The following is a 24,390-nucleotide window of genomic DNA, read 5'->3' on the forward strand; positions in this document are numbered from 1 at the left end:
AATGACTTGAAGAGTGTTATTGGGACTCAGAAAAAACAACAAAACGATGATTTGCTAACTTCAAATGTGATTGTAGAGACATCGATGATGTACAACGCAATGGTCGTCCAAATGAGGCGGTAACACCATAAAACATAAAAAAAATCCACAAAATCGTTTTAAATGATCGAAAAGTGAAATTGCGTTAGTTACCTGACATTGTAATGATGTCAAAAGAACGTATTGGCTTTGTATTGTATGAGCATTTGACTATGAGAAAGCCACCACCTATGGAAATACCACCAACAGTAAATACTATATAGCGTTATTGGAGCGTTTCAAGAGTGAAACTGCAAAAAAACGTCCGCATATGGCAATAAAAAAATTTGGTTCATCAAGGCAACGCACCGCGTCACAAGTCAACCAAAACAATGGCAAAACTACAGGGTCCGACACTCGAAGTGTAACCAATTAAAAAGGTCATCAATTTAGTTTGGAAAAGTACATTTGTTCAATTCAAAGTAAAAAATGTGCGAAAATAATACAAAATCAAGATTCAATTAACTTTCGCTCGATATGACCACCTTTTGTCTTGACAATGGCCTTGAGACGGTCCAGAAAGGAATCGCAAGCTGCTCGAAAATGACTTGCAGGTACTTTGGCCCACTCGCTTACAATGGGTTCTTTCAGCGCCTCAAGACTGGTGATTCTTTTAGTTCGGACCTTACTCTTCAAAATGGTCCAAGGAGAATAGTCCATTGGATTCGCGTCTGGCGAATTTGAGAGCATTGTGTGGACGTTATGAAGTTCGGAACGTTGTGTTTTAGCCATTCTGCCCACGTCTTTAAAGCAACCTCTAGAATACTTTCCCGATAAAATTTCGCATTTTCCTTGACGCCAGGCCGTGGTTCGAGCCATTACCTGTGGCATGTGCTGCCTCCTGGTGGCCAATCTATGACTCAAATTCTCATATGAACGGTCTGTCAAATAAACCCTATCGTTTTGGGGGTTTACGAATTGCTTAGTTCGAAAAATTATCTCGTCAGAAAACACAATGTTCTGAAATTGACCGTTTTCGGCCAAGCGAAGCAACTCCTTCGCTCTCTCAAGTCTGACTTGTTGCTGCTTTGGTGTGAGATCATGCGCCTATTGGATCTTGTAAGGCTTGACTTTGAGATCATTTTCAGTATGCGGCGGATGCTACTGTTAGATATTTTCAGCTCTTTCGCCATTTGATTGTCACTTCGCCGGGGATTTCGCACAATCGCTTCTTCACTTTTTGAATAATTTCACGTGACGTTGCAGTCTTTTGATGACCACCTCCATGACGATTCGCGATGCTACCAGTATCATTGTAACGAGTAATGGTGCCATAAACAAAAACTTTATTTATTTTAAGCTGCTCGAGCTCACGAACAATCGCTGGTTGTGATTTTCCAGCCAAATATACGGCAATCACACTGTTTCGTTTGAAATCCTGAATTACTGATTTTCTTTTTACGCGTTTACTATATGCAAACTGCTTCCGCGCAATAAGCCACGCATAGACCTTTTGGTCCCTAGCGATACCAGATGAAGACCGACCTCTATGAATACCTAAAGTAGACATCATGTAGGATGTCAGCGCCTTTGGCGAATCAGAGCAAAGCAGAGAGATCAGCTTTTGAGACGTCCTCCAAACCCTCAAACAATGGGGCTCGCTGGCATTTTAAACGCGTTTTTAATAATGCCGGACAGAAGCATAGAAGGTAATCTAAAGTTTCCTCAACATCCTCTATGCATTTCCTGCATTGGTCCGTGTTAGCAGTCCCTATCTTGTACGCATGAGCAGGCAATAGATTATGACCTGTTAGCATACCTATGATAGTTCTGCAGTCCTTTCGAGATAGCGTTAATACGAATTGACTCAGTTTTTTATCGTTAGTTCTATATATAACCTTTGCTGTTTTGCATGTGGTCAGATTAGTCCACCTAGCTTCCACTCGCTTTTTCATGTAGTCGTCCATTTCATTGTATATTGTATTTAGCGGTTTTGGTATGTCGTTCTCTTTTTCAAATTGTAGTTTTACAGTACTTTTTGCACTCTCATCTACTATTTCGTTCCCCATAAACCTTTGTGACCAGGTATCCAATAGATATGCAGCCTACTGTTTGCGGCTAGCCTTTCATGGCCTCCCGGCTCCTTCGAACATTTTTGGGCTTAATACAATATTAGCTTATTCCTTTTATTGCAGCTTGACTGTCCACGTATATATATTTATTGTTGAGTTCTTTTTTGTTCTTGTGTAGGCTAGCTCCGCGGTCCGGCTGCTTGATAGGCGGCCTTATTCCTAGTTTTGAGTAGTAAATACCCGCTCCCACTCCGTCTAGAGTTTTAAAGCCGTCTGTATAGATGTGAAAAGTCCTATGGCAGGCTTCATGCCTTTGTGCCATCCTCCTCTTCAATTGTAGTACGAAACCTTCTCTCCCAATTAAAGTACGGAGTCATGTAGTCTATGCAACCTGGGCTCCACTTTCCTATTGAGCTGTGTCCGAAGGCCCTACAGGTGAATACCCCAGCAGCCACTAACCTCCTCGCGGATTTCGCTGCCAGGTTTTCCGCCATAAGGTCAATAGGTGGCATGCTGAGTATCATTTTCAGCGCCGCTGTTTCAGTAGTTTTCATCGCTCCTGTTATGCACAGAGCAGCGAGTCGTTGAATCCTTTCCAGTGCCATTAAGTTTGTCAGTTTTCTTATTGCAGTCCACCATACTAAGGAAATATCGGTCTAACTACTGCCATGTAGCATCAATGCATCAGAGAGGGTGATGGACCCTAAGTAACGCCCAGAATTATTTTACAGGCGTACAACGCATTACTGGCATTTTTCACCCTTTCCTCAACATTGTGCTTCCCCAGCAATTTACTGTCTAGTATTACTCCGGGGTACCTTGCATGATCTTTGAGAAGTAGTTCGTTGTTGCCCAGCTTTGGGAGGTTCCACGTTGGGACCTTGTACTTCCTGGTAAGAAGTATCATGTCCGTTTTCCCTGCGTTTATCCCTAGCCCTGCGCGAGATGTCCATTGGTGTACCGTTTTAAGTGTGTTATACATCACATTACAGATGGTGTCCAGGTACATATGCCATGCGTATGCCACTAGTTTTGGTGCGCCTCCGTGAAATTTCTTGAGGAGTTCATTGCTACAAATAACCTTAAAAGCGGCAATAGTACTCCACCTTGCAAAGTGCCTCTGCATGCATATTTGGTGACGCTCGTATAGTTCCATTCCGCCCAGGAAGATAGCTTCCTTCTAGCTAATAGCTGCCTTATCCATAGATAAATCGCGGGCTGCACATTAGGTGACTCTATGCTATTTAAAATAGCATCTTTCGTCACGTTGTTAAATACACCTGTTATAGGTATCTAGAAATACTCCTAGAGCATACTCCTTATATTCTAACACCTTTTCTTTGTTTAGTACAAGTGAATGAAGTGCAGTTTCAGTAGATCTGCCTTTAGTGTAAGGGTGCTGCGCCTTGAATAATACGTCCGGCGCAAATTTGTCTTTAATGCAAATGTGTTCTCTAACGTTTTCAGGAGAAATGAGGTCAGACTAATGCGCCTGTATTCCTTCTTAAACATGGTACCACAAGATGGCTTACCTTTTGGAGCATGGCTGGGAAGATTCCATCCAGTCCTGGCGATTTATATGGGCCGAAACTTTGTTTAGCCAATTCTATCTTGTTGGTCGTAATTACGTTCGTCGGTATCTCGTGCACATTATCCCTTCTAGGTTCGAGATCTATAGTGTCCGCACACCCTGGCAAATGTGTACTGACTAGGTCTTCTAGAGAATCCTCGCAGCTGTCAACCCACTCCCCGTTAATTTTTCGTATTGTTCTTGGCATAGACGTATTCTTGGATAGCAGTTTTCTAAGTCTAGTCACTTCATTAGTGCCTTCCATGCTGTTACAGAAATCTTTCCAAGATTCTCTCTTGGCTCTACGTATTTCTTTCTTGTATTCTTTTAGTAGATCCTTATACTCCTTCCAACAGAACTCATTGTCAACAACTTTGGCTAACCTATAGAATTCATGTACCCAACGCCTCTGTGCTCCTAATTCCTTGTTCCACCAAGGAGGCTTCACCTTGCGTCTATTACGTGTTGGGGGGCAGTATATTTTGAAGGCTTCACCGAGAGTAGCTGCAAACAATTCAACCCCTTTCTTAAGTGCGACGTGTGACCTGTATTTCCGGGGTATCAGTGGTGTTTTTAATAGTATATCCCTACATAAGTCCCACTTCGTATTCTTAGGATTTCTAAAGGATATACATTTGTTTTTTGAGCGGAATATAACCTGAAACCATTCCTGTACCATAACATGGTTGCTTGTGTAGAGTGTTAAATGAAGTACATTCTTCGAGGTTGGTCCAACATATCTTGGTTCTTCACCTCTATTAGCTATTTCTAGGCTTGTTGGTTGGCTGGTTAAAGTAGTGATTCTTCCAGAATCCAACTTTTTCTCCGGTTGTTAACAACTGTGACAGTATGTATTATGAGAGATACCCATTTTGGCTGCTTGTTCTCCGATAGACCAAAGACCGGTTATGACTGCTGTTAGTCTCCAAGCGTCCCGTCGTTTCATGCTTAGCTATGCCGACGATTGCTTAGGGTTGCAGGTGGGCCCTAACGTTCTGCTAATTTTGCATTTCATCAGGTCTTTCCACCTATCCGCGATTCGATTTATTTTTGGGAGATTGCATTCTTGACTGCACCTAATGGTGTGAATACCGATTCTGCAAGAATGTTATTCATGGCAGATCCCCCTCTGGCCAGTTCATCTGCTTTTTCGTTACCTTATATGCTCCGAAGTCCCGGGACCCAGATTGAGGTGACTTTATGGTTTTCGCTCAAGGTGGTAAGTCCTACTTTGTTCCACCACTTTAGAGATTGTAGTAACCGAACCCAGTGCCTGGATTGCAGCTTGGCTTTCCGAAAGAATAGCGATATTGCCCTTAAAAGAGAAATCTGCAATTAGTAGCCTACAAGCTTCCCCAATTGCCAGTACTTCCACCTGGAACACACTGCTGGTATTAAGAAGACGCACAGATTTCTCAATTTTAAGTCTGTGAGAATATATACCAGCTCTAACACCGCAGCCCATTTTACTGCCATCCGTATAGACTGTAGTCTCGAAATTGTTTAGAGAGAATCCCTTATTCCATTCTTCCTTAGATGGAAAGAGAGTGGCAAAATTCCTATTGAAGGTTACCGTCGGGACGATGTAGTCAGTTCTCACCGAGATTAACTGAGTTTGTCGCAATAATAGACTAGCATGACCATACGTTTTTTCTCTCCTGCGACCCGCTTCATTTAACCAAAATGCACTCATGGTTGCCGTCTTCTTAATATGTAGGTCAATTGGAATAACGTGTGTCAGTGCATTGAGAGCCTCTCTAGGACATGATCTGATTGCACCGACCGTTATTCCATAGGCTGATCTTTGTATTCTGCCGAGTAATTTGGTATTGTACTCTCTCCCTAGAGCCTTCCTCCAAACTACCGAACCATACGATAAAATAGGTCGTATAACCGTCTTATACAGCCATAATGCTTAGATTGAAGACCCTATCTTCTTCCAAGCATACGTTTACAGGCATATAAAGCAATTTCTGCCTTCCTTACCCGTTCTTCAACATTTAATTTCCAGCTTAGTTTGGAGTCCAGAATTACCCCTAAGTACTTTGCGCTGGGTGATAGTGAGAGTTTGTCCGTTAATATGTGGTAGGGTAAAAGTTGGTACCTTATATCTGGTGGTGAAAAGCATAAGTTTTGTTTTACGTGGGTTTAAACCTAGGCCACAACCTGTGGCCCAAGAGTTAAGCTCGCCTAACGCCCTTTGGATGATCCCACTGATCGTTTTAGGACACAGTCCTGACGCCATTAACACCACATCATCAGCGTACGCCACCGCTAAGTTTTGTTAAGACTTTGCTAATAACGTATAACCAGAGAAGTGGAGACAATACTCCTGTGGATCTGTGCCTCTGTGGACCTTCTCGGTTATACTGATATTACCCATATTAGCTTTGATGATCCTGGTTTCTAGCATAGAGATGACCCAATTACTGATTGTCCACCTCTAAGTCTATCAACGCCCGTTGGATGGCATCTGTGCTAACATTGTTAAAGGCGCATTCTATATCCAAGAATGCTGCCATGGTATGATGCTTGTTCTCTAGAGAGCCCTCTACTTTTCGGATTACCTCGTGAAGCGCTGTCTCCGTAGATTTGCCTTTAAGGTATGAGTGTTGTGCAGTAGATATACCAGAGCTCTCCAAAGAGCTTCTAAGTTATATATCCAAAAGTCTTTCAAAGGTTTTTAACAGGAAAGACGAAAGACTGATTGGCCTATAGTCCTTCGCTGATTCATGTCCCCTCCTGCCTATTTTTGGAATGAAGACGACCTTGACTAGTTTCCAACTATCTGGAATATGATACACGCTTTAAACACGCTTTAAAAATTTCCTCTAGCCATGGTAGGATACAGTCCCAGGTTTCCTGTAACATCTTTGGGATGATCCCATCTGGCCCCGGAGATTTAAAAGGTTAAAAAGATTTAATTGCCCATGGAACTTTCTCCTTTGTAATTATTTCTTTTGCAAGGTGCTGCCCCCCGGGAAATGCGTGTTTAGCAGAAGTTCTAACGATTCTTCTGGCGTAGCTGTCGCAAGTACCATCAGGCTTCTTGAATGATATTTGGACAGAACATGGCTAAGCCTGGCAGAATCCCTGGTGGATTCGATTGACGAACAAAGTTCGCTCCAGCTCTCTTTCTTGGCGGCTCTAATTGCCTTCTTGTACTGTCTCCGACTCTCTTTGTACAATTGCCAATTTGTAGTCTCCGTACGCTGCAACGGAAATGTCGAACAATCTCCGTTGTTGTCCGCGTATGTAGCATGGACAGACATGTCTTCTGGTGGAACTCTGGATGCAGGTGCACTATGCTAGGGTCGTGTAAATCCCATTACTTCTTATTATTTTGTTTGATTCATCTCACTTATGAAAAATCTGTCACTACAAATTTTGACGACCGCTAGGCGTTCTTGTTTATTCGTGAACTATCAAAACCTATACAAATAATATAAATCAATTGTAGTAAATTCATTTTACTAAATTTAAATACATTTAAATTAAAATACATGTGTGCGTAAAAGAGAAGCTTAAAGCTAAGAGTTACAAAAGAGAAACTTAAATCTAAGATTGACACTTTGTATAATCTGAGTAACAATTTATTTGTATTTTCTATATCAGTGAGTCTACAATTTTGCACAATTCGTTTAAAATTCTTACGTAAAATGTCTAAATACACTCCTTTTGTCACGTTGTCTTCAATTTCACCAACGTCTTTGTTACAAATACTGCCCCATACCATTACACTTAGCATCCCAAGTTTCACTGTGGAAATATTCTTGTTTTATAAGGCTGTTAACGGTTTTTTCCAAACTCTGTTGGCTCCATCGAGGTTATATAGCATTATTTTTGTCTCATCACAAAAAAAAAAAAAAAACATCGCAATATTCCACAGAGTGCGAAACGTCAGTTAGAGCAGAAGAAATTAGTTAGCTTTAATTTTTTTACATAAGATTTGGATTTTATTATGAAGGACTAGCAAACCCGGCGGGCTTCGCTGGGCACACTAAAATAGAAGAGATATGGTTTAGAACAGAAAAGATATGATTTTCATATTATTTATTTCTTTATTCTTTATTCAAGCGCTTTGGCATAAACAATATTTTTTGTTTTTCTATTTGTTTTTTAGTAAATATATAATGTTGTTGGCTTCCCAACATGTGAACAGCCAACGTATAGTTGACCATGGGTGAATACTGGTTCTTCTAAATTCATCCCGCATATATCTAAAGTTTGCCCTTGTGATTTATTGATAGTTGTTGCAAATTCTAAACGAATGTGCAGTTGCAGACGCTTGAATTCAAATGGCAATTCAGGTGGAATCATTGGAATTCTTGGTATTAGAACGTCTTCATTCTTGAATTTGCCAATTAAAATAGTTCCTTGAATAACATTATTCATCAATCGTTTGACTACTTCATTTTGTTCTTGACGTTCTTCTGATGTCGCGTTATTCCGGGCATTTCTCATGCCCCTATTATTATTTGTCGAACGACCAATATGATTACGTAATTGTCTTGGCATTTGTACTGTAACAAACATGATTGTAATTATGGTATTCTGAGATTTTAAAACATGTTTTTTTTTCAATTTTGTGGATTATATTTTCGATGCATATGTGTTTAAAAGCCCAAGTCCATATGGTCAGGATTATTTTATTTTGTTGTGATTTTCTTAAATCATCTCTTTTCTTCTGAAAATTGTAGACAATTTGCATGATAAGACTATTAATTTTTTCATCAAAGTTACGCATTTTTCGTGATCTTCTTTTGCATCCTTTAACAATTTCTTTTGTTTTTTCATTTATTTACCATTTTTTTCACTCATGGTGTATCATAGCTTATCGCATATGAACCGGAAAAATAAATCCACAAAACATAATTTCATTTGAACATTCGGATTTCACATTAAATTCTCAAATTTCGTAAGAAATTATTCACTACTCCAAAAAAATTCACAAAAAATGTTTACACTTTGTACTTACGTCTTCTCCTTATGGAGTCCAAATCAGAAAGAAATATTGACACATTGTAACTCACACTGTCAATTTGACAGTTCAGTTGCGCCCCAAGCGTTAAAAAAGTAAACGACATTATGGCTGATTCAAAAGAACGCTGTACGCGTTGCCGGTGTTCCGAATTACAACCAAACTTTACGAAACCCATTTTCAATACTTACTTAACAATGTGTGTAAGTTTGGTTTAATTCGGTGCAAAGACACGGCGGGTCCACGTTTTGGCATATATTTCGAGACCCTAGTCATCAATAGGTATGAAAATTACCCCGTATTAAAGCACTTATCAACAGCTTTCATTTGATACCCATATTGTACATACACAACCAAAGGTTACCTGGGTCCACGTTTTGACCTATATCTCGAGACCCCAGTCACGGAGCGGTATGAAAAATACTCTGTACTAAAGCATTCACCAACAGCTTCCATTTGATATCCATATTGTACAAACACATCCTAGGGTTACCTGGGTCCACGTTTTGGCCTATATCTCGAGACCCTAGTCACGAAACGGTATGAAAACTACTCTATACTATAGAAATCATCAACAGCTTCCATTTGCTACCCATATTGTACAAACACATCCTAGGGTTACCCGGGTCCACGTTTTGGCCTATTTCTCGGGACCCTAGTCACGGAGCGGTATGAAAAATTCTCTATACTATAGAAATCATCAACAGCTTCCATTTGCTACCCATATTGTACAAACACATCCTAGGGTTACCCGGGTCCACGTTTTGGCCTATTTATCGAGACCCTGGTATCCGATTCTTAAAATTTCAAAACACAAACCTTCTCAACATGTGTCTCTTCAATGTGGCAAAGTGTGGTTAAAATCGGTTGAGCCATTCTCCGTAAAGTTCATCACAACGCGAAAAACGGCTGAATTTTTATATATATAGATAGATTATGTACGTATGTCCTTGTTGCGACAAGGATGACTATTTTTTTGGTCCGTTCATTGGAGCATGAATGTATATGATACTCCTGGCAGGATCGCCAGTTAAAGACTTGGAAGATAGTTACGGACTTGCTTGACTTCGTAAAATATAAAAATTTATTTTTTTGAATTTAATTTTAGCATAGTTTTTAACACTATGTTAATACTGGACTGACTGCCAACATATTTGACAGTCGTATTTATACTTATACCTCATCTTACTGTTTTAGGTTCACGACTTGTATATTAGTTTCTTTGTTTGCTGTTTGGGAAAAACATGTTTATCTCTTGTTATTCTTAAAATACATATGTTTATCTTTTGTTATTCTTAAAATACATATGTTTATCTTTTGGTATTCTTAAAATATGTTTGGATTTGTTCAGCCCTGCACGATTATACTTACAATTTACTTAACTATTTTTATTTATTATTTGTGAATGAAATCATTCCTTAATTAGTTTGGAGTTTTCAGTGACAGTCAGACTGCACTGAAGGCCCTGGAGAACGCGAAGCAAACCTCAAAGATTGTTCAAGAATTTGAAAAGAAGCTTAATACTATCGCAAAACAGAACTGGCTTGTACTTATATGGGTTCCAAGACACTCCGGTGCTCAAGGAAACAAAATTGCCGATGAATTGGCCAATTGGATCAATTGGCAATAATTGGATCAGGTATGATATATGCAATTTACATAAAGAGCTATGGTCCGGTGTAGAATGCTGCAGAACTGCAAAGTGTTTTGTGACAAGTCCGAACAGAAAACCGTTAAACTTTCTACTAAAACTTGGAAATAAAAACGTTCGGTATCATTACAGGACACCACCCATGGGGTCAGCATATGACCACCATTGGAATCATTGAGGACCCAATGTGCCTGTCGTGCTTGGAGGAGGCGGATAGACTGATCACTTTGCGAAAGAATCTGGAAAATTCTCACAGGGCTAACTATTTCTATCTCTGTCTCCATTCTTTCCTATTTCTTTCTTTGATACTTTTCTCCCTCCCTCCTTGACTATCTACCCTCTTTCCAGAGCTTTAAATACAATGGGCTTTTTAGCTTGAGTGTTTCAGGAGCCACCAAATCTCCTGGTGCTCGTTGGCTCGACCTTTTCAAATTTCAATTTCAAGGGTTTTGTAAAAACAAAATCAGCTTGTTTCATTTCATGCAAAATAAACTTTTTTTTATATTTTCGGCATTGTTTTATGACAGTATAAATAGTCTTTAGGGACATACAATACTTTTTTTTTCTTATAGTACTCTCGAAGTCGGCAGATAAGAGTGCCCCGAATATAAAAACTTATGGTCGATAATTTCTACGCCATTTTTGGGGGACTGAACATCTTTAAGCCACATTAAAGCCAATTTCAAATTTCTATTTTGTCCAGTAGCTGTAGGCTATTACATGTTTTTGCGTGTTACATTTTCTAAATGCTTTAATTAACAAGAAGCCATTTCTTGGGCACTCTTGGATGCAATTGTTTCATCCCTTGCGTACATATTGACCTCATTATCATGAAAATGATGGAATCCTGCTTTTATTATGTTTATAATATGGAATCGACAGCCACTATTTTGGGTACGGTAATGCCTTCTGCAAGTCAAAAAAATGGATTTTGTGATGTCAAAGTCTTATCTTCTTGCATACCTTTTCTTGCAAGTTCTGCGTTATTGAAGTGTACATCACGTTCTTCCGTGAGGCCTGTGATTTCAGGATGTTACATGCTGATTTTATTTTCAAATTTAAAAAATCACATTTTTGGCATGTGTCTTTTCGCGGATGTTGAAAATGTAATTAGAATTCTTTTTTAAAAACTGCTATATGTAATTTCTTTTACTTGTAGATTTAGATTAGATTAGATTTGTGGGGGGCTGGACAAGTCCAAGCACTCAGTCAGTAAACCATTGTACAGCACCCGGATAGATATCAGTAGAAAGAATAGAGATAGGAAAGATAAAAGATGGATGGTAAAAACGGATAAATTAGTTTGAGGTCACTCTTCCACAAATATCTTGGATTCATTGATGAATTTTAAGAGATCCGGAAGAGGAAGAGTATGAACTTTGTCCATACTCAGTGTATCGTAAACCAATATCCTAAGTCTGATTCTGGAAAATTCAGGACAGCTACAGAGAAAATGCTCTGCAGTGTCTTTATTCTCAAGATAGGATAGGCATTTCGGGCTGTCCACGACCCCAATGATAGCTATATGCTGACCACAGACGTTGTGCCCTGTGATTACTCCCACCAGTACTCTCAGGTCCTTCCTGCTGAGTTTTAGGAGAAAGGTCGCTGTTTTCCTGTTTGGTTCTTTCACAAAGAACTTGGCTACTCTGCACGAGTTCAACTCAGCCAACGACCTTTGTGGGTAGACTTCATGAAGTCCTCAATCTATAGTTGAATCGATGCGGAATTGATACCTTGAAAGGGTTCAGAGCCTAGAAGCATACTTGCAGAGCCTTCATTTCCCTATTTATAAGCTAACTCGTTCCCTGTAATACCACAATGTTCAGGTACCCAAATAAGACTAACTTTGTTGTGTTTTGCAACACTGTTCAGTTTTGTCTTATATTCACCGACAAACTTCGAAGAGCAGCGTGGGTTAGCAAGGGCTTTCAATGCAGCTTGACTGTCACTACAAATTCCAATACTGTTGCCCCGCCACTTTTTCTCGATTAGCCAGTACGCCACATTCAAGATGGCATAGACTTCCGTAAGGAATACCGTGGCCATCTGTCCTGTAGCATAGGAGTACTAAGTGTCTTCGTCTAAGTACCATCCAGATCCGCTTCCATCATTTGGATCCGTCGGTGTAGAAAGTGTGCTGATATCCCGTTAAAAATAGAAGAGCATATTAAGGCTAACATCAGCCCTAATAAGCTTAGTACCTCACAACGTACTGTAAAGGGAAATATACTGAAACAGCAATTCACTCACTTGTTACCGAAATCGAGAAGTCAATTTATAATAAAGAATTCACACTGGTAGCCTTCCTGATATCGAGGATATCCTATTCACCAGGAAACATAGAATTCCAAATATAACTCCCCCGACTCTAGGTGGAACGGCATTCGATTTCTTTTCCATGACCAACGCGTGCACGTTTTACGAAGTCCAATCGTTGAACCCAATTTTCGACCACTCTTGCATAAATCGGCCGAAATTCCAGCAATTTCGCATTCAATATTGTCTGAGCTCACAAATCGTCACCGGCTTGTTACTGTAGACCAATGACTTCACATAACCCCAAAGAAAATAGTCTAGAGGCGTCAAATCACACGAGCGCGGCGGCAATTCGACCGGTCCATTTCAGGAAATAATGCGCTCATCGAACTTACTCTTCAACAAATCAGTTGTAGCGTGTGTTGTGTGGCTTGTGGCCCCGTCCTGTTGAAACCACATGTCGTCTAAGTCCATACCATTCAATTGCGGCCAAAAATAATCGTTTATCATGTCACGGTATCGATTTCCATTCACAGTAACGTGGCGATCGTTCTCGTCAACGAAAAAATATGAGCCAATTACGCCGCCGGCATGTAAACCGCACCAAACAGAGAGTTTTTCGGGATGCAACGGTGCCTCATGAATCACGTGTGGATTGCTTTCTGCCAAGTAAGGCATATTTTGCTTGTTGACAAAGCCATTGAGCCAAAAGTGAGCTTCATCACTGAAGATGATTTTTTGGAAAATTTATAAATTTTCATAAAAAATTTGCACCATTTGCAATCGTTGCTCAAGTGTGTAGCGTTCCATGATGGAATGTATACTAATGAAGTTTACAAATGACAAGCGAAAAATAAAAAATACTGCGTCGTTCGCCCTCCCTATCGGAAAAAAGTTGAAGCGCACCTATTGAAAAACGCTTTACTAGGCAGAAAATTAAGTTGGAAGGCTAATGTCGAAGATAGAGTAAAACGAGCGACAATAGCACTCTACTATTGTAAACAGCTGATAGGACTAAGTTGGGGTCTTTCCCCATCTATCGTATATTGGCTTTACACAGCAATTGTCAGACCAATCCTAACATACGGCATACTAGTATGGTGGCCGGTTTTAGATAAGATATACATTAAAAGAACCATGGTAAATGTACAAAGAATAACCAGTCTTTGCATCTGCGGGGCCCTTAGGACCACACCCACAGAGGCACTAAATATTATGCTTAACCTTTTACTAATAGAGCAATTCGGTAAGCAAACAGCTGCCAAAGCAGCTCTCAGACTAAGAGAAATAGGCCTACTCAGACCGAACCAAAGAGGGTACTCTTCAATTTTAGAAAAATTCCCCTGCATTCCTGGCACAATGGATTTCTGTAAGACCAAGGACATCTACTTAAATAAATCCTTTGTCACAGTATTTCCTTCCAAAGAGGAATACGAAAACGGGCGCTTATTGTTGACAAAAATAATATAAACATCTACACAGATGGCTCAAAACTAGACAACAAAGTAGGTGGAGGGGTTTACTCCGATAAGCTCGGAGCTAGCCAATCATTTCGCCTACCTGATCATTGCAGTGTATTTCAGGCGGAAGTCACTGCCATAAAAGAGGGACTTAAAGAAATAAAAACGAGAGTATTATCCAGAAATGAAGTCTTCATTTACTTGGACAGTCAAGCGGCAATAAAAGCGCTTGAATCTAAAACACACTCGTCAAAAACAGTTTTAGAATGTTTTTTAACTTCTAAATGACGTATCTAAGTGCTACAAAGTGCACCTTATCTGGCGCTTATTTCATTTCCTCAGACTCCGTTTAACTTGATCTAGATCTAGAGGTTGCAAGTTCAGAATGGCATTAAGGGCATCACCAGATGTCGTACTCATGGCACCTGTGATACCCAAGCACACACTTCTCTGTAGCCTGTTTAGGGATTTTACTCTGGAATTAACCATTGTGGCTTTCCACCATACTACAGAGGCGTATGTAATAATGGGTCTAATCAGGGTGATGTACAGCCAGAGACTACCGCCGGTCTTAGAGCCCATGCCTTGCCAAAGGTTCTCTTACACTGCCAGAAGACTTTTAGTGTTCGAGAGACTTTCTGCTCAACGTGCTTCTTCCAGGTAAGTTTACTATCTAGGATTACTCCTAAATAATTAACCCTCAGTTGCAGTGTTACCCCTTTCAATGTGGGTAGTAAAAGGCCTTCCATATTACTTTCCTAGTGAAAAGCACTAAGTTCCTTTTTGTAGGATTCACCAAAAGACCATGCAATTCGCACCAATTCCTAGTGAAAAGCACTAAGTTCCTTTTTGTAGGATTCACCAAAAGACCATGCAATTCGCACCAATACTCAATCTTATTTAGAGCTACCTGCATTTTATTGCATAAAACTTCAAGTGATCGTCCTGAGATTAATACGCACACATCGTCTGCGTAGGCTTGGATGTGTCCAATTTCCTGCAGATCGTTTAAGAAGAGAGTCCACCACGAATCACCAAAGTAGGGGAGAGAGTACACCGCCTTGTGGGCAACCCTTCTTAACCTCAACCCTGGCTCCCTCATCGCTTTCTCTATCCATGGCAAGCAGTCTTTTGGATATCATAGAGTGGATCCTTCTGACTGACAATGATTTCTTCCACTCCATGACTTCTGATAGAAGAGCACACAGAATCAAAGGTAGCATTTACGAAAGCTCCTTCAATGTTCACAAACACACCAAGAGCGTACTCTCTTGTTTCCAGCCCTTTTTTGATTATGCTAACGCACTCGTGCAGAGCCGATTCGCAAGATATCCCACTTTGATAAGCATGTTGTCTGACGTTGAGAGGGTTTCGACTTAATGTGCTTCTCCACCATACGTTCGAGACCCTTAAGCATAAACGATGTCAGGCTTATAGGTCTGAAACTTTTTGGTAAAGTGTAGCTGTCTTTGTCTGGCTTTGGGACAAATACAACTTTCACCAAACACCACAATTGTGGAAGATAAGCGTCCGCAAGACATGCCGATTCTTTTCAAACCCTTTATTAGTTGTTCTCCGCCTGGCTTGAGCATGATTGGGTAAATGCCATCGGGTCCTGGGGACTTAAAGTTTTCGAATGACGAGAAGGCGAACCTTATCGTTTCCTCGGTAACTATCCTGGATGCAATAAACCAATCACGTCTGCTGGTAATTATATTGACATGATCAGATTGATCGATAGAGCTTTGACCAACAACATTCCTGGAGCCAGGGAAATGTGTTGAAAAGAGAACATCGTACACTTATGATTTTGAGTCCGTACAAGTACCATCTGGTTTGAGCAGTGACTCTTTGGAGGGCTTTGCATAACCTCGCTGAACTCTTCCGTTCCTCCAGTTCACTGCAGAAGGTTCTATAAAAGTCCAATTTAGATGATGTAATTTTCTTTATATATTCCTTCCTCAGCTTTCGGTAGCCAGTCCAATCTTCTTCCAACGGTTTTTAGAGCTCTGTTAAGAAGTTTCCTATAAGTTTTCCGGAGTTTCGGCCATCCACCTAGGGACTGTCTTACCCTCTGTTCTCCTACGTTCCGGGCACACCTCGTTATAACACTTAATCAAAGTGCGCCCCCAATGAGTTTGTGGCTTCTTCAATCGCAGTTATTGTCCGGAGTTTGGGAACATCACGGATTTCCTCTTTATTGAGATCCTCGTATCGTGTCCAATCCGCTTTTCGAGAATTCCGGCCTGCTGGGGTCGAGGTTGTCTTGGCCGCAAGCCTGAACTCTATATAACGATGGTCCGACATGGAATTTTTATCGAGTACTTTCCAACCAGTGATATGATCTGATACTTATCGTTAGATAATGTCATATCAATCTTTCCTGCCTTCTGCTGGTCACAAAGGTCGGACTAGTGCCAACGTTCTGTATGACCAAGCGAGATGACAGAATGAAGTCCATAAGTTTATGCCCCCTGAAGTTACATTTTGTGCTACCCCAGAGTGTGTTCTGTGAATTTGCGTCACCTCCCACAATTAGACCTAATCCCATGGATTCAGCATTTCCATATACTGCCTCGTAGGGGGAGGGAGAATGGAGTCGCGAGGAAAATAGGCCGAGACGACACTTGTCTCTACTTCTTTCCCCTCATACAACTTGTACATTTGCTTGAATTTTAATTCAGGGTGTAAATATCTTCGCTTAGGATTATGAGATCGTGTGTAATGGCTTTCATACTGCGTAAAGCTTTGGATATGCTCCTTTATATGGGTTAGGTGGGCATTTGAAATCCTTCTAGACGCTTCTGGCATCCGGCCACGCTAATCCATTCCATCATCTTTAGATTTTAAAACACGATTTAATCGTCCTATTGATATTTTAAAAGTGTTTGCAAAAAAAATTTTGCAAACCCAAGTTTTTCCATCCGGAACAGATAAATTATATTTATATAATAATATTTTCTTTGTGCTCCTTTATAATATGTTTGGCGTCTTCTTTTTATATTACACCATGGAACAGCCTGTTAAAATCTGCCATCTTCCACAAAAAATGTCGATATGTTTTTTCTACAATTTTTTGAACAACCGCACTCGGTATTTTCAAATTTTTTGGCTGGAGCTATTTTATTTGTATTTGTGTAATGTTGTTGTTGTTGTAGCAGTAACTTTGCCCTGTCAGTGTAGTGTAATCACCGGTCGTCTTCGTCTAGCTCATTTAACGGTAGGCCAGTAAACTAGCTGTTTCGACAGGTTGGTTCCAGAGGAAGAGGGGTGTTAGATGAATGGGTTTGATGGGGAATATGAAAAGGTGGTTTGTGTCGTGCGGGATGCCTTCACGTGCAGGATAAGTAGGAGTTTAACCTGCTACAGTATCCAGAACGTAATTGTGCTAAGGTTACGCGGAACTCTCGAGAAGTTGGAGCTCTTCGTCTGCGATTGGTGGTGGTTTTACTCCGATACCATTACCACCTTCCTAAGCTCCCGACCTCCGAATGCCGTTGATGGTCTGTCTATACACTGTCCGATCCAGTAGCTGTCTGCTTTATCTTGGATCTCGTCCACCTAATTGAGGAAGTGCCTCCTGACGTGCTTGGAAGGTGGCGGGAGTGCCAACTGTAAAATGTCATCTGGCGTGGCTGAATGTGTCGAAAGCCTCTTTTAAATCCAACGCTACTAGGACAGTCTTCTCGCAGGGGCGGTTTTGGTTGAGTCCGCGGTTTACCTGGGTGTTAATGACGGTGGGTGCCGTGGTGGTGCTGCGCACTCTTAGGAAACTATGCTGGTGTGAGGCTGGGGTCAGGTGTTCTGTAAGAAGTGGGAGGAGAAGACCTTCAAGATCTTCACTACTGGGAAAGGAGAGTTATTGGACGATAGCACTCCCCTTGGTTGGCGGGTTTCCCAGGTTTCGGTAGTGGGACCACTCCCCCTAATTTCCACTTATCAGGAATGATGAGAGTGGCCATGGACAGATTGAAGACTTTGATGAGGTATTCTACTCCCAATTGACCCAGCTTTTTCAGCATTAGCATGTTTAGTCCGTCAGGGCCAATGGCTTAAGATGGTTTCGTATGGTTGATGGTTGAAGTACAACCGTTGAAGGTGATATCCATCTTGTCGTTGTGCTTCATCGGGCTTGGCAGGGAACTTAAGGTGGACCAGGGCTTGCTCACGCCAGAGGTGAAGTTGCAGAACTGCAGATGTTCTTCCCATTTGGTCGGCTTATATTGGGTTACTAGTTGCCGGATCTTCGAATTGAGATCCTTTATCCGAGGATCCCCGGGATCGGCCTGACGTAGGCGATCACGCTTGTTCGCCAGAACAGCTGCTTCGGCTGGGAAATTAGGTCGTATTTCCCGGATCCTTCCAGCGGGTACAAAGCGAGCCGCGGCGGCTGTGATCACCTTGCGGAATGCGCGTTCGCCTGCGCGCACATCGGTGGGAATGGGGAGTGCGGTGAAGATGTCTTCAGTAAGTTCCGCGAATCTAGTCCAATCAGGTTTGTTAAAGTTGATATATGACTGGTAATCCGCGGAAACAAAGTCGGCAGGTTTCTCGATCGAGATGATAATGGGCAAGTGGTCTGATGCAAGCGATAGCATAGGTCGCCAGGTTGTGCTATTTATTAAACCTGCGCTAGCAATTATGATGTCAGGCCAGTTGCTGCAATTGCCCACTATCCTAGTGGGGGCGTTGTCGTTTACAGTGCTGAATGTCGAATCGTCTATCTGCTCTGCCAATGGCTGTCCCCTACGATCGTTTGGCAGGCTTGAATGCCAAAGATCGTAATGCGCATTAAAGTCACCTACTACCAATTGATTTTCACCCCTGATGAGCGCACCTATATTAGGGTGATATACCGTCGGGCAGCAGGTGACAGACCTATGTATATGTTATAAATTTCGAGCTCGGCATCGCCTGACCGGACAGCTATCCCTTGACATTCTAAGGTGCTGCCCCTGCGGTTGATGCCTTCATCACCTGGACTGTTGTCAGGTTCCGAGGAACTCTGGTGTGACACACGGAACAGACTGTGCGCGGGACCAAGAGCTGCTGGTTTGTCCCCGCACTGATATGAGCAGGAGGGTTGTGGGCCAGTAGGGGAGCTGTGTTGCGCCTGAGAGCTCCTTGCCGTTAAGGTATGGTTAGCGGCGGTAGTTTGACGTGCCGGCACTGAGGGCGGTATCGCCGTTGAGGCAGGGGCCGCCTGATGGCGAGAGCAACACGTGGCCGCATTCCTTGTGGACCACACCCTGTGAGTCTTAAGGCCTGAACAAGTCTTAAGATGGCACCACCCGTTGCACCTATTACACCTAACCGAGGTGGAGTTCGGGTTTAGCCGTTTGTGGCGGATGCAGCAGTAAAATACCTCTGGTCCAGGTTTGGGTTCAAAGCCAGCCCTGAAGAGAAGTACTTGGAGCAAACGTGCTGCGAGAGATTGCTCTTGTGACGAAAGATTTGGATCCCACCCCAATCTACACTAGACAGGGCTAGTTTACCGGGGCGGAAGCCCTTGATTAGGAAACCCCGAGTCATTCCGGTAAAGTGGAACTGGCTGCCATGGGAATGGTATTTGTGTAATATTTTTGTCCGCTGTTGCACAACATGTTTCTGTTTTTTTGAATTTATATTATTGTATTTCGTAGAATCTGACGCGTGGAATCTGAAGAAGCATTGTCATCTGAACTCAACATGGGTTGTAATTATAATTCTCTTTCTTTTAAAATTTTTATTTAAATAATAATTATTTTCATAAGAATTGCTTTTAGCATCTGATTTTATGTTTCTGGCTTTGTTTATATTGATTGGGATGCTTTCTATGACTAATACAGTATTAAAATTAATTAAAATGTAGAGTGAAATGTATCAAGAAAAGATTTTTTTCTGTAAATACTCACCTGAATCACTGCCAGATTCTATATTGCAATTTTCCATTATAATAAATATAAAATCTGAAATGCACACTTATTATCATCTTAACACTAAATAGTTTCAAACGTAATAATACGTCTCACCTCCTTCAAGATAAGTGAATAAATGTGACACATTACCATATTTCATACAGGGACTTTATATTGTACAATAAACGGGGGAAAACCGAAATTCCGGGAAACTATAAAAATGTTTGTGGCATTTACAATCTTGCCACTCATATAAAAATGCACTAAAAAAATTATGTAGTACAATTTTGAATTAAATATAGTAGTATGTCTTTGAAAAAAGTGGACTTACGCCATTTTCAAGGTAATTGTATTTGTAAAGTAATTATATTTACAGTTACCTACAATAGTCTACATACACCCCCCATTTCCATTGAAAGTTCAAAAAGTTTACTGAAAAATGTGTTTACACAGTTTTATTTGAAAGCTTTTTCTAATTATTATGAACTTAAAAAAATCCATACATTAACGTAAAATGGCAAAAAAACCTAAAACCAAAGTTGACAAAAGTCTACATAAAGTACACAAATATCTTACTCCAGTGTGAAAAACTTCACTTAACTCTAAGTAATATTGCTTTTTAGTATTTAGTTGGTACACCATTAGCATCAATTACAGCTTGAAGCCGTCGTGGGATCCAGGTGACTAAATTTGTTAACTCTGCAGAAGTTTTTATTATTATTATTATTATTATATCAATAATATTTCAATCGGGGCTTTGCGGTCGTGTATTTAATTGCCTTGGACCATGGTAAAACAGCCAATCCTTCACAATGAGTGCTGTGTGCTTTGGATCTTTATCCTGTTGATCGACTCAACCTGGACCAAGCTCCAAATCATCCACCGAAGATTTCAGATTGACTTCCAATAGTGATTTATATTTATAACGATCCATATTACTTTCAATAAATACTAATTTTCCAACTCCAAATGCAGCAAAACAGTTCCCCAAACCATTACATGGCTGCCGCCATGCTTTACTGTTGATACCAAACTCTTCGGACTCAGTGCAGTACTTTTGCTCTTCCATCGTTCAGAGCTCTTTGAATTGTTCTTGGATACACACACTTGTTGAATGAGCTTGCTAAATCCTCGGTCAATTTCGGAGCGGAAACTTTTGTACTTTTGTCCACTTCTTTTAGAATCAAGCTGACGTCTCTGCGAGATAGTTTGCTCGGGCGGCCACTGCGCGGCTTATTTTCGGTGGAACCACTATTTTTAAAGTTTTTTACAATGGTCTGGACTGTTGCACGACTTAAGTTTAAGATTTTTGAAATTTCGCCATATGATTTTTTTTCTTTCCTGTGCTGAATAATTGAATTTCTAACGTCAACTGATATTTCTTTTCGAGGAGCCATTGTAGATGCTAAAGTATTCAAATTCAACTAATATCAATATTAGCAAAGCAGCAAACATAAGAAAAGGAAAGAAATAAACAAACGGTATTTTACCGTTATCACAATATGTCATATACATATATATCATGTGGGATATTAGAGTACCAGCTAAGAAACCGGTTCTGTATGTACACTTTTGTCAACGCTGTTTTTGCGTTTTTTAGCATAACTGTTTTATGTTAAAGAATAGATTTTTTTGTTTGTTAAGTCGATTAGAAAAATATTTCAAATGAAATTGCATAAACACTTTTTTTAGCAAAGTGTTTGTACTTTGTAAACAACGAAAGGGAGAGGTGTATGGTATGTAGACTTTTGTCGGCCACTGTATGTTGTAATATATAAAAACAATGAAAATTGTAACAGATTTTTTTATAACTAAAAAGTTGATAGAAAATTGTATTAATTTTTACTATTAACTAATTTTTTTGTCAAAATGGACTTTCACCACTTTCAAGAAAAAGGCCCATATATATAATATGATTTTGTTGTTATTATGTTATAATTTAACCCTCACCGGCCACACCTCAGTCAGGCCACTTAGCGGCCACACCGGGGTAACTCATTACCCCACGCTGAAAAATTCGGTTCTACAGAATATATCGATGTTTTAAGACTTATAACCTGTTGTGTTATATTTGTTTCATATTCCTTTAACATTTCTTACGATTTTTATTACTGAATTAACAAATGGATTTTTAAAAAGTAGTCATGAATGTGAAAATTTAGCAAAAATGGCTTTTATATAAAAAAATTCATTACTCCGCCATTTTGCAATATTAAGGGCTAAAATTTTAGAATTGTATGCACAACATATTCCACAAACCTAAAGAAATATTAGTATCCGCCAATTTTTCCAAAAGTATGTTTATTTTAAAAAATTACTTAAGGGAAAAATGAAAAACATTAATATAATAGGACTATCAATAAGTTCGTGCGGTTTTACAACAGATGGCGTAACTTGATTATTATTCCATCGATCCACATTTCCAAACATTCATTGGAGAGCTACTGTCGTAAGGCACAAACGTCAGTATAAGTTTTTTATTTGAAGCGTAAACAACAATATTTTTACCACACTTGAAAATGTCGAATTTCGTGCCAAATAATGTGTTTTTGCGGGGAATTCTTCTTCATTATTTTAATATGAAGAAAAAAGCAGCCGAAAGTCATCGTATCTTGGTGGAAGTTTATGGTGAGCATGCTCTATCTGAGCGAACGTGCCAGAAGTGGTTTGCACGCTTTAAAAGTGGTGATTTTGGCTTGGAAGACGAAGAACGCGAGGGTGCGCCGCCAAAGTTCATGGATACCGAATTGGAGGAATTGCTCGATCAAGATCCGGCTCAAACGCAAGAAGAGGTTGCAAAAACTTTGGGAGTTGATCAATCAACCATTTCCAAACGTTTAAAAGCCATGGGAATGATCCGAAAGGTAGGCCATTGGGTGCCGTATGAATTGAAGCCAAGAGACGTTGAACGCCGTTTTATGGCATGCGAACAACTGCTTCAACGGCACAAAAGAAAGGGTTTTTTGCATCGAATTGTGACTGGCGATGAAAAGTGGGTCCATTACGACAATCCAAAACGTCGGGCAACGTATGGATACCCTGGCCATGCTTCAACATCGACGTCGGCGCAGAATATTCATGGCCTGAAGGTTATGCTGTGTATCTGGTGGGACCAGCTGGGTGTTGTGTATTATGAGCTACTGAAACCGAATGAAACGATTACGGGGGATGTCTACCGACGACAATTGATGCGTTTGAGCCGAGCACTGCGAGAAAAACGGCCGCAATACGCCGATAGACACGACAAAGTTATTTTGCAACATGACAATGCTCGGCCACATGTTGCACAAGTGGTCAAAACATACTTAGAAACGCTCAAATGGGATGTCCTACCCCACCCGCCGTATAGTCCAGACCTTGCGCCATCCGATTACTATCTCTTCCGATCGATGCAACATGGCCTGGCTGACCAGCACTTCCGTAATTACGATGAAGTCAAAAAATGGATCGATTCGTGGATTGCGGCAAAACCGACCGAATTTTTCACAAAGGGAATCCGTGAATTGCCAGAAAGATGGGAAAAAGTAGTAGTAAGCGATGGACAATATTTTGAATATTAAATTTGTAACCATTTTACGTCAATAAAGTTTCAAATTTCGAAAAAAAACCGCACGAACTTATTGATAGTCCTATTACATAACATATAATTTACTTTTTTGTATGTTATTAGCTTTTAAATACATTTTTATGGACAGAAAAGTTTAAAAATTTTTACTTTTATGATATTTTAACAAAAAATATTTACTCATGCAAGCCGAGCATCCAACACGTGCTTTTTTGTCCTTTCCATCACACACCACGCGGCTCCGCGCTAAACCGAAGGTAACTTTTTCCAGGTCACCTATTTCTGGGTTGGTGTCAATTTCTAAGATGCTCTTCATGATCATCTGCAGCTCTTTCCGAAGAAATTGTCCTTCCCATCTCTGGCGTAGCATCGGGAAGGTGAGATGAGCAATCAGCATTTTCAAAACGATAATTGCAGAAGTCAATTCCCGTGTGCCCTGACCTTGAGTTTCCACATAATGCGAGAATTGACAGCTGCTTGATCGAGCATCCCAAAGCAAATCCGCATCGTCCACCTGTACGTTTTGCGATATAATATATCAATATCATATAAAAATGAAATAAATTATTTAACATGAACAATCCAGATTCTACAATGATTAGAACCGAAAAAATTTGTTTATTAACAAAATATCAAAAACTTACCTTTATTTTGTTTATTGACACTGCCAACAAGTCGATGTAAACAAAATAAAATCTATGTCGAGCAACGGTTGCGGCCACACTGGGGTAACTAGTTACCCCACTTCGATAAAACTGATACTCACCATGCCGCTACGCATTTTTTCCAATTCTTATGTAATGGAGTTAAATTTCACACTTGTTAACTATTGACAGATGTCGTTACTTGTATCAATTTTTAAATTATTATTATTATTATTAATTATTTAGACCTGTTATTCCACTTTTCTTGAGCCT

The 24,390-nt window shown here is 40.3% G+C and overlaps 2 protein-coding genes across 3 annotated transcripts in view; one reads left to right on the plus strand and one right to left on the minus strand.

Annotated features, from left to right (window-relative positions):
• LOC128869149 (uncharacterized) overlaps positions 1-24,390 on the plus strand; it is a 161,961-nt gene that overhangs the window by 82,413 nt on the left and 55,158 nt on the right. The window lies entirely within an intron of this gene.
• Positions 18,064-24,254, minus strand: LOC128869751 (uncharacterized). Its single transcript, XM_054112355.1, has 4 exons — positions 24,240-24,254; positions 23,706-23,987; positions 18,331-18,741; positions 18,064-18,297 (listed from the first exon to the last, which is right to left on the minus strand). The coding sequence occupies exons 1-4, from the start codon at positions 24,252-24,254 to the stop codon at positions 18,064-18,066; spliced, it is 942 nt and encodes a 313-aa protein (XP_053968330.1).

The sequence above is a fragment of the Anastrepha ludens genome, chromosome X, assembly GCF_028408465.1.
Source record: "Anastrepha ludens isolate Willacy chromosome X, idAnaLude1.1, whole genome shotgun sequence".
Classification (NCBI taxonomy): domain Eukaryota; kingdom Metazoa; phylum Arthropoda; class Insecta; order Diptera; family Tephritidae; genus Anastrepha; species Anastrepha ludens.